The sequence below is a fragment of the Chaetodon trifascialis genome, chromosome 9 (assembly GCF_039877785.1).
Source record: "Chaetodon trifascialis isolate fChaTrf1 chromosome 9, fChaTrf1.hap1, whole genome shotgun sequence".
In the NCBI taxonomy this organism is placed as follows: domain Eukaryota; kingdom Metazoa; phylum Chordata; class Actinopteri; order Chaetodontiformes; family Chaetodontidae; genus Chaetodon; species Chaetodon trifascialis.
The window spans coordinates 18,056,042-18,066,738 of record NC_092064.1 but is presented as its reverse complement, the minus strand read 5'-3'; the positions used below and the strand labels follow the sequence as shown (position 1 = coordinate 18,066,738).

General features: G+C 45.0%; 2 protein-coding genes across 3 annotated transcripts; both read right to left on the bottom strand.

Annotated features, from left to right (window-relative positions):
• Positions 1 to 12: 12 nt before the first annotated feature.
• Positions 13 to 6,236, bottom strand: LOC139336631 (multiple epidermal growth factor-like domains protein 11). Of its 2 annotated transcripts, XM_070970789.1 has the most exons (15): positions 6,120 to 6,236; positions 5,825 to 5,971; positions 5,578 to 5,742; positions 5,244 to 5,395; positions 4,881 to 5,049; positions 4,586 to 4,694; positions 3,958 to 4,094; positions 3,749 to 3,874; positions 2,979 to 3,158; positions 2,091 to 2,315; positions 1,861 to 1,987; positions 1,494 to 1,693; positions 1,180 to 1,392; positions 916 to 1,061; positions 13 to 260 (listed from the first exon to the last, which is right to left on the bottom strand). In XM_070970789.1, exons 1-15 carry the CDS (start codon positions 6,163 to 6,165, stop codon positions 129 to 131), a joined length of 2,274 nt encoding a protein of 757 aa, XP_070826890.1. In that variant the 5' UTR covers positions 6,166 to 6,236; the 3' UTR covers positions 13 to 128. The 2 variants fall into 2 exon arrangements, with proteins under 2 accessions (XP_070826890.1, XP_070826889.1); XM_070970788.1 differs by lacking the exon at positions 13 to 260 and having other exon boundaries at positions 657 to 1,061.
• LOC139335876 (sushi, von Willebrand factor type A, EGF and pentraxin domain-containing protein 1-like) lies at positions 6,183 to 10,413 on the bottom strand. Its single transcript, XM_070969663.1, has 7 exons — positions 10,203 to 10,413; positions 9,349 to 9,423; positions 8,692 to 8,841; positions 8,451 to 8,554; positions 7,420 to 7,622; positions 6,256 to 6,340; positions 6,183 to 6,194 (listed from the first exon to the last, which is right to left on the bottom strand). The coding sequence occupies exons 1-7, from the start codon at positions 10,411 to 10,413 to the stop codon at positions 6,183 to 6,185; spliced, it is 840 nt and encodes a 279-aa protein (XP_070825764.1).
• Positions 10,414 to 10,697: the final 284 nt, after the last annotated feature.

Here is a 10,697-nt window from a genome sequence, read left to right as displayed (position 1 = left end):
TCACACTGGCAGCTGGGGCATCAGGATCAGGCAAGACACAGCATGTCAGGCTATATCTTCAATAGCTTTAGTAGTTTTTACAGGGTAATTTTTAAAATGGTAATATCATTGAAAAATACAAGTGAGACTCACATGCCCATCTCCACATCCAGAGTTCCTCCATGTGGTCCGCAGGTGATATTACAGGAGTGGAGGGAGGGCGACACACATTCTCTGGATGCTGCCAGACGTACCTGTCCAGTGGCACACCGTCTGTTCGCCTGAGACATGCGCGCACACACACACACACACACACACACACACACACACACACACACACACACACACACACACACACACGCACACACGCACACACGCACACACGCACACACACACACACACACACGCACACACACACACACACACAAAGACATAGGCATCTGAAAGGACTTCAAACAGGCCTTGCTGGTCATTACATCATTCATGATTGAAAACCAGTACTGCATCTCACAGTGTCATATTGATTTCCAAATCTTCTGGAAATTATAAAGTAAAATCATGGCAGCCAGGTCACATGGAGGCAGTTTGTTTGTGGTTGTAAACACAGAGGGGTGTGGGGGTTGTTCATACGCTTCTGGGAAACTTCCACGTCAGGCACTTGAGAGCTGACTGCTAAACACAATCTGACATCAGAGGTGAGGAATTTTTACACTTGGAGGAACACTTGTGTGTCTGGCAGACTTTCAATCAATCCACACCTTCAAGTGCATTTTCATCAAAACTTTGGAAAGAAATAAATTACAAATTCAAACATAAAAAAAACATTTTAGAGGGAAGTGAATATATTTGGGCCTGAAGATGGAAAACAGTGTGGAAATTTGATACAGTAGTTGATGCAAAAGGAAATTTTTTTCTTATCTTAGATCTGCTGCTGACCTCAGGCTGGCAGTCCAATTCACTGTCCGAGCTGGAGGTTTTGAAATCCAGTTCACTGTAGAAGATAAAACCAGTTCTGCACAAGCATGAACCATCCGAGTGCTGGAATGCACGGTTCTTACCAGTGCAGGTACAAGACGAAGAACCTGAGGAAACAGGTGAGGCACGGCATATCAGTATGATGAATGACTCCTTTGAAACTGTAACTTCACTTAAAAACAAAGAAACAGCTTAAACATTGTGATCTGAGTTATCTGATCCAACCTGCCAGGGAGGTGGAGGAGCTGCCACAGGGAAAGCAGGCCTTCTGAGCAGGCAGGTGGTTGAAGGTGCCAGCTGGACATGGGTGACAGCCACGCGTTGCCTCAGCATGAGTGAGGTTACCAAAGGAGCCAGGGGGGCACGGTCGTGGCTGGGTGGATCCCATGGGACAGACATACCCAAGAGGGCAAGGGTTACTCTTGTAGTGGTCTGTACCTGTTGAATGAAAGTAACCTTATTTGGAGTTAGGCATGAAATAACAACTGCTGTCCACTTAAACTGAGATCTGAAATGATTTATGGTGAGGAGAAAAGTACCTGGCGGGCAAAAGTACCCTGGCGGACATGGAAGGCATTGTTGGATGGGGGAGAGGTATGGACGATAGGTGCCCCCATCACACACACTACAGCAGCTGCTTTTGGATCCTCTGAGCCCGCTGGTGTTGACAGGCATGGATCCCCCATCACAAGACTTCATATCTGAGCTGTTGGCTGGGCAGTAGTAGGGAAATGGGCAGCTGTGGAGCATAGTAACAAGGTTATTTATAAATAAAGCTTTAACCTGCGCTGTGCAGAATCAGTCCAAACCCATTATTTCATAGTTAAATCCTTCATTTCCATGTGGATCTTACAAATGCGTGTTTTCATGCCAGGTTGTAGCATATCGGGCTTTTTACGCACTCACATGTGGTTGGGGGTGTGGTAGGAATGGGACCCCTCAGGACAAAAATAACCTTCAGGGCAGACTTGAGGCTCAGCAGTCTGAGGTCCACAGTATGAGCCAGCTCTGCACAGCCGCTCTGAGACTGCACCTGGATTATGAGTAAAAACTCATTACTGCAGAGCCTAATTTCAATTCAAATCCATCCCATACAGAATCTAATATAACAGGACAAACTGTGCCGATAAACCCACCCATGGGACACTGATAAGAGGCCCTGCAGGGGATGCCCTCCACATTGGGCTCTCCTGTAGCCCGAGGATTTGGGCAAAAGGTTCCCCCTGTACAGGGTTCACACTGGCTGGGTGAGGCAGCTCCAGGAAGGGGTCTCTTAGTACCTGCGGGGCACAGGGTGGGAGGTCCAGATCCAATGCACCAGAAACCAGGTGGGCAGGGACTGCTGGAGTAGTGTGTAAGCCCTGGAAAGTAATAGCTCTCTGAGAAACCCATTAATCACCTCACACACTATAACCAAAATGGAAATAAATTTGCTGCATCATCGTCCACACACACTGAGAGAGATCTTAAATGAAAACCACCTGAACCTTTAAGCTTATCAAAATGCCATTATTTATGCATACAGAATCAGAAGGAAGGAGACCATCTGCTGGGCATCAACCTCTCGATTAAGTTACAAAATGGTTTCAGTTTTAAATGCATTTTTGAGGGAGATAAGAAATAAGTATTTTCTTTGTAAATCCACCACTCAATCATTACCATAGCCTCAAGTATAAGTTTAGTTCAGCGTCCTCAATCACATTATACCTCTTTCACTCTTATCTCAGGCAAGGCTTCAGGTGGTGGTATAATAGTCTGCGCACATATTGAAATTAATAGAACAGAGGAAGCCAATTTTCTTTTAACTATCCTTGTAAATGTAAATGCGAACCCATCAGAGAGAGGAGTGTTATGGTGTATTTAACACTTCATTAAAAGCACATGATATGGCAGAATGAAAAGGAGGAAAAAAATCTCCTGTTAATTAAAAGGAAACAGTTACATTTGTAGATTTAATTCCAGTTCACTTTTTTAATGAGTGTGTTGTGGTCTGCTGAGTGAGTGAGAGGCGCAGTGTTTCAGACCTGTGCTGTTGCAGTGTGAACCAGGAGGGCAGGACAGGCAGTCACCCTTGCTGCCTGCTCCAGGGGAAGATCGATAGGTGTACAGAGGACATGGTCTGGGTTCTGTCCCTCTACTGAAGTCACTGCCAGGCACACCATCGCAGTAATGACCAGCGGGACACAGATGAAGGGCCGGCTCTCCTGTAAGCAAACACATTTTAAGGATAAAACAGGTTTCAGATATTTTAACGGTGAAATTGTTTTACGGCATATTTGATACAAGCTTGCTTATCAGTTGAGGGAAAACACTTTATTGATCACTTTTAAGCCTCATCAGGCACTTGGCCCTGGCTGCATCTCTGACCCGCTAATCGTCCATGAGCCCAGGCTTAGTCATTATTCTCAAGGCAGGGCTCTCCTAGCTGCTTCGAATTCTGAGCCTGTGGTTTTACTGTAGTCCCAGCCAAATCCTGCTGATATCTGCTTATACTCAGTTTACACATGAGACACACGATGGCTGCAATTAACTGCCTGGCAGGATAACAAGCAAGCCAGATGCTGCTTCCCAAGCATCAGGACTGAAAACTGCTCACCTGTTAGAGCACTCAAACTATACAATGTTCTTCCTATATTGATTGTCTGAATCAGTCTCAAACTTCTCAAAACCAGTTTGTCCAAGACAGGCCTCTTCATAATTTAAACTTTATCCTATCCTTTTTTTGTCTGAAAATCTGATTAGAGCAGCTCCAAAACCATGTCTACCTAACATGAAGTCCATTAACAGCTCATACCAGGTTTACACCAATGCTGAGGTGGGCAAGGTAAGCAGTCCTGTAGGCTGGCACCTCCTGGGGAGCTTCTGAAAGTGTTTGCAGGACACAACTCAGCCACCCCTGTGCCCTCAGGGCAGAAGAAACCTGGAATAAAGAACATTTAGTGGCATTAACAATTAGCATCTGCATTTAGGTTGTTTTATTTTTAAAGAATTGAAGCACTGTACCTGGTGGACATGGTCCAGCACACTGCATGCCCCACTGACACTGGCTCAAGTTAGACATGGGTCCCTGAGGGGTGAAATCTGCACTCCCAGAAACACAAAGATAGCCTGCAGCACACACACCCTGGATCCTGCCAGCCCTTAAGAAAATATACACAGGCTTAATTTATTTGCTAAAATCCACAAAACCACAAGATTCACTGAATACAGACAGAATCACATTTGCACATAAGGCAGTTTAGAAGACATTAAAATGTACGCTTCATAGATAAATAGAATAATTACATAGTCTAACATTTTCACCACCCATAGTCATATTTACACTCATTATATTAATACATATTCAGGTGTTAATTTGGCTGTTTCAGTGAACCGTGACTCCTTGAACATGAGACACTCCTGCACGCCGCTAATTGTGAGTATAATTAAAGCAGAGGTGAGCGTTTGCCTTTGAGCATCTGTCTGCATGTGTATACATGAGAACAGAATGCGTATGTGCCTAATTGTGCGTCTGTCTGTGTACATGCTTGTGTATTATCTGGATATATGTGAGTGTGAGACAAGTGCACACTGACAAGCGCGCGATGAGCTTGTGCATGCATACACCAGGGCAGTGATGCATCCAGAGTACCTGCAGAAATTCCCTGGAGGGCAGGGTAAACACTCTCTCTCCTCCTGTAGTCCTCCCTGGTTTGAATGAGTATATGTCCCATTAGGGCAGGGCTGAGGCACCATGGTGCCTGTAGAAAATGCATTAAATGCATTAAAACTGAGGCTGACAGCATGATTTATTACATAGTGATGACTACAAAGGAATGTGTTTTTTGCAGTAAAACACAAAACTGAGAGGTCATCTTTTTTTGCACGTTGCTTAAAAATGTTACAATAAAAATTAAATTGAAGTTTCCATCCCCTGTAGTCAGTACCTGCAGGGCAAAATGAGTGTGGTGGGCAGGGCCATGGCTCTCCCACAATGGCTTCCTCACAGTAGAATCCAGGTCGGCATGGGATGCAGCTATCTGAGCCCAGGTTCGGCTGGTACTCTCCTGTGGGACAAGGCAGGGCCAGGGCAGAGCCTTCTGGACAGTGGTGGCCCTGTGGAAAGGACATGGTGCATCTGAGGGGTGGCATTCAAAGCAGCAGGACATTCATAGTAAACAACATGGCACAAGCTTCTCTAGGAAAGATAATGTTAGGAAAACAATATGAACAATGGAAAAGGGAAGGACGCATAAGGGAATTTAGTGTAAAAGGGAGTACAGATAGAAGAGCATATGATTAACCTTTACCTTGGGACAGAGGAAGGCGTAAGGAGTGGTTGAAGAAAAGTCAAAAGGGCAGTAGAAACCTGCAGCACAGGGGCCACTGGGGCTGGCCAGACCCTCAGTGGAGCAGTAGTAACCTGCAGGACAGGCAGAGCAGCTCTCCATGGACACACCTCCTGTGAGGACCACAGATAACATTGAGGGTACACAGTGATGTATATCAGACAAGCAGAGTACCAAAGACCTCATTTGTAACTCTTTCAAATGCAAATGTGGTACATATACAGTAATTAAAGATCTGATGCAGATGTCTCATGATGATGTGCCATTTCATGATGGGTGTAAACAGGAGGTATACCGGTGGAGTTGCGAATACTGCCAAGAGGGCATGGAACTGGGGAGAGGCACCCTGCTGGACAGTAGTGGCCCACGGGGCAAGGACCATTCCTGGGGAAGTTGTCGGAGCTCTGTGGTGCAGGCTCCATGGCTCCGCCTTGGCAGAAATAACCCTGCAAACAAGAGCCTAGACAAAAATACAAAGACACTATCATTCTGTCAATAAAGTAATGTGAGGGGTGTGTACATTTTGCTAAAACAATGATCACCTTGTGGTGTTGAGGCTCCGTTTGAGCTGCAGTACGCTCCAGTGGGACAGGGTGTGCAGGAGGAAAGGGAGTGGGCTCCTGTCTGGTTGCTGAAAGTCCCTAAAGGGCATGGCAGAGGCAGAGCTGTGCCAGCAGGACACAAATGCCCTATGAAGAGCGCGCTTGTTAAATATTGGTTTATCATTATTGCAGAGTTAGAAAATTGACCAACAGACAATATTGATGATTCATGTAAAGGAGTAAATGATCTCATTTATTCTGATTCTGATTCAAAGTGTATTTTCACTGTCCTCACCAGCTGGGCAGATAGAGGGCTCATGAGTGGCTGAGGAATAACACATGGTCCCATCGGGGCATATTAAGCAGTGGGCTGCTCCAGGGGCAGGACTGTAAGTGCCAGGCTCGCAGGGCACTTCACTTGCTGAGCCGACAGGACAGCTATGGCCAGTGGGGCAGAGGTAGCCGTGGGGACCATCGGATGGGGTGGGACTGGAGCTGCCACCCAAGCACACATACCTGCAGGCGTTAACAGTGAAAACAAACTTCACATCACACATACTGCCACAAGCTGCCATGAGATGCTGAACAATCTGTCGGTGACAAAATGTTTCCAAACTGCGGAAAAGTTTTAGAAAAACACGGGTGTCACTGAAGGAACCTTAAATGACTTATTCAGAAACAGTGATTTCTTGACCCTTGTGTGTCAGTGATTTTGCATTTTGTAAAACTTGTTGGCTGTAATTACTTAACTTCCCCAGTGTGGAATCGATAAAGTCCTATCTTATATGAAGCACCATCAGCTGCTGAGTTTAGTGAGTTTCCAGAAAAATACGGGTTAACAACTGGCAGTGATTTATGTCAGATGCAATGAAACATATTTTACGGCTAAAACAACTTGGAATTTCACTGAATTTTAAGTCTACCTCTGCCAAGTCACATCAGATCGTCTTATTTACAGTTTATAAAGCAACAAGAAATGAACTCAGACTCTGAACCCTTGGCAGACCCACTGAAGTGCTTTAAAGTGGGTTTTATCTCAGAGTATTTATTGCCGAGCATATTGCGACCAAATGCAACAGTTAGGAAAGTGTCTTAAGTGCGGATCTTGTCTTGCTGAGGACACCTGCTCCCCCTCCTGCTGAGACTCAGCAGACTCTTATGTAAAACACATCTGCTGTCCTCAATCTATCTGACTGATTGTCTAGTTTATGTGTATACTGGCTTGCGATTGATTTTTGGAACATGGGACATCTTGCTGGCAAATTGGACTGGTCCTTTTAATCCATGTATAAATCCTACACATAAATCCAAAATACATCAAAGCAACGTGGTGAAAACACTCCGCATTCGACATCAGGCAGAGACTGAAAGAGGGAGGGACGGGAAGACGGGAAAGATAGCTTCCTTTTTTTTTTAAGAAAGGAAACCTATTTCAAAGCAAACCATTTTTTGGACCACTTTCCCTGCAGGTCAGATGAAAACAGCCAAGTGAACAATATAAATAACACCTGCAATGGAAAAAAACCCCAAAAAACTGTACATGTATCCTCACTCAGAGTGGGGAGATTTGATACTGAAACAGCAGAAGTGTTTACCCAGCATGACACGGGAGAGCATCTGAGAGCTCTGCTATTGCAGGCCTGTCACAAAACATGCCAGGGGGGCAGGGGGGGCATTCGTCATCTCGCTTCAGTCCTCGGGAGATGGAAAGCGAGCCTATGGGGCAAGGGAGTGGATAACCAGCACCTGAGGGGCAATAGTGGCCAGAAGGACAAAGAAGGCTTCTGGTAGAATTCCCCTGAGAAAAAGCATCAAAAATAGATAAAAACATGAAATAACACTTATAACATTTGTACTTTTCAAGGCATAATTTTCTAAGAATGCATATTACTGTAAAGCAGGCACGTCATAGAAAGTCTTAACGTCCACTAATGCCCCGAGGTTCTGTGGCTGAAATATTTCTTAAACTACACTACACAAAATGGCTCAAATGAACACAAAACACAGTGTTCCTGGAGCCTTGTGAGGAGTGGGTCTGGAAATGTGGAGGGGTCATGCAGTCGTTACATCAAAACAGTTCATTCCCATTAGCGTCCCATTGTGCTAAGCAATATTCCTGTTTGATTAGGCAATATGTTGTGTGTGAAGTAGACGTTTCTGCCCTGGAGGGGGGGTACCGAAGAAAGCTTATGGAGGACCGAAATGTGGAGCAGAAATGTGTTCAGTGAAATTAATGTAATCTTACACGTAGATTTCTTAGGTACCAGTGGAGATTTAGGCTTTAGGGTAGAGGCATAGGGAATAATTGCCAAGTCACCATCACAGCAAATATCCTCTAAATGAAACCATTTTGTCACATCCTGTGTATAAAGTTGATAGATACTGAGCTGTAAAGCATGCAAAGCAAAGAAATGTGCTCAGTCAATCAACTTACCAGATTTTGATTATATTTCTTGTTGACATATGGAAATTTTGACATGTTTCCATATTTCATTAGATGAAAGGTCAGGGGGTCACCAATATCATTATGAATCATTCTCTGGGATCAAGGACCTACTGACCAAATACTGATTGACCAATGTCACCGGGTTTCAGACCAACACAGGCGACAGAACAAGAACAACACCTGATACTCAGTAGAGTTAGGGCTGGTGGATCCAGCAGGACAGTAGAATCCTGCTTCACAGAGTCCTGTTGGACGGGACTGACCAGGCTGAGAGCAGAACATTCCTGCAGGACACACCAGCAGAATAAAGTAACCATCATAAAGATCTAAAACACACTGAGTTGACTGTGCACAGTCGTTTTTCATTTAATTAGAGATTAGCTTTTGATGATGTAGAGCAAAACACTAATCCTCTGCATACCAGCAGGGCAGAGCAGGCAGGCCTCAGGACTGGAGGCTCCCAGCTGGCTCTGCACAGTGCCAGGTGGACAAGGGAACTCCAGCCCTAGAGTCAGCCCTGGAGGACAGTAGTATCCAATGGGACACTGTGCAGGCTGCACAGTCCCTTCAACTGAAGGGACATAAACACAGATGATATCTGATGAGACCAATAAAAAGAACAGCATTTCCATAACTTCAGCACATGTTTGACTTTGAAAAGATAAAGCTGCATAATTAACAGAAACTGACATCCTGACACTGTAAAATCATTTGTCAGTTAGATTAGCTGAGATAAAGAGAGGTGTAACTTCCATTAGCTGTGCACCATTTTACCTTAAGATGCATCAGCTCTGGATAATCCCCATAGAATTGGTGTGAATTTGTTGTTTTTATTAAAAACTGAACATATGGGCTTGTAAATATTTGGCAGCTTGCGAGCCAGTGATGTGTGTCCTCTTGATATGTCTGTGATCATAGCTATGCCCCTTATTAAAACAATTTAATAAAAACATGTCCTGTGGCTGGAAGCATGCTAATTTTTCTTGATGACTGCTGGAAACTGCATGTGATTGAATGTAGAAAAGCTAAACAGAAATGCTCTTCTTGTGGAAGATAACTCAAGGACAATGTTTCCTACCTTGACAGTAGTATCCAGGGGTGCAGGTGGTGCAGTTGCTTTGATGTGTGTTGCCCGTTTCAAAACTAAATGTTCCTGCAGGACACGGCATGGGGACTGGTGTTCCACTGGGGCAGAAGAACCCAGCTGGGCACAGAGCCTCATCTGCTCTGCTAGATCCCCAGCCACAATAAAATCCTGCCCAGCAATCACCTAGAGCACAAACCCATTAATGAAGGATATTCACTTTAAAGTTCAGCAAATCAGCAGAAACTGTATTAAAAACTTACTGAGAAACCTAAACATTAATTTGAAAATCTACCTGCTTTTAGCCCCATTTGGCAGAAAATCCCAGGTGGACAGAGAGATCCAGTTCTGTTGTCAGTCGGGTTCGGCACTGTGGCACCCATCAGGCAAAGGAACCCAGCAACGCACGCTCCTGAAGGCTCAACCAAACCTTCAGACCCACAGAACTGACCCGCTGGGCACATTAGGCACTCACCTGCAAACACAGATTGACAGCTTTGACCTCAGTCCAAACAGCAAAACAAGCTACCTGCCAGGTGAGATCAGTCACCATGTCCCTGAAATGGTTGGACACTGCTAGAAGTGTCAATATATGAGCACAAGCTAAATTAAGGGAAATCATTTCCAGAAAACTGCTCCACAGTCAGATTACGTTGCCTAATTCATTTTCCTGATTTGAAAAATCAGTGTAGTTGATTGAAGAGCTACACCACAAAACATTTGCCTTAACAAGTAATCTTCTCTCCTAATTGGTGCTCAAATTATTTTTGAACAAGAAAAAAGCCAAACAATCATGCAAAATAACTCCACGTGTTCTACTTTCCCCCACAAAAGTTCAGCGATCTTACCTGTGGTTGTGAGACCCTGACTGGGGCTATAGGTGCCTTTAGGGCAGGGGAGAGGCCGACTGTCTGGACTCCCCCTTGGACAGATGTAGCCAGCTGGGCAGGGCAGAGGGCTGGTGGGGCTGGGACTCAGGGCCTGACAGTGGAACCCAGGGGGACAGGGATTACACTCTCTCTGGCCTGATAACTCCTGGAACCAGCCTGGCAAAGACATCCAATGGTGATGATAACGCCCAATGATGTCTTCAGATAGCACAGAGTTAAGTTCACACAGCATGACTTCTTGTTTACCAAAAGGGCATGGTTTGCAGTCATATTTGTCTTTTCCTCCAGTGTCATTCTGGTAGGACCCAGCTGGGCAGGGTGAGGGTACACTGCTGCCCTCCACACAGTAATGGCCTGCTGGACAAACACCTCCAGATACACTTGATATTGGAGTAGCAGTCTGGGATCCCTCCAGACAGTAGAAACCTGGGGAGAAACGCTTCAATAAAATGT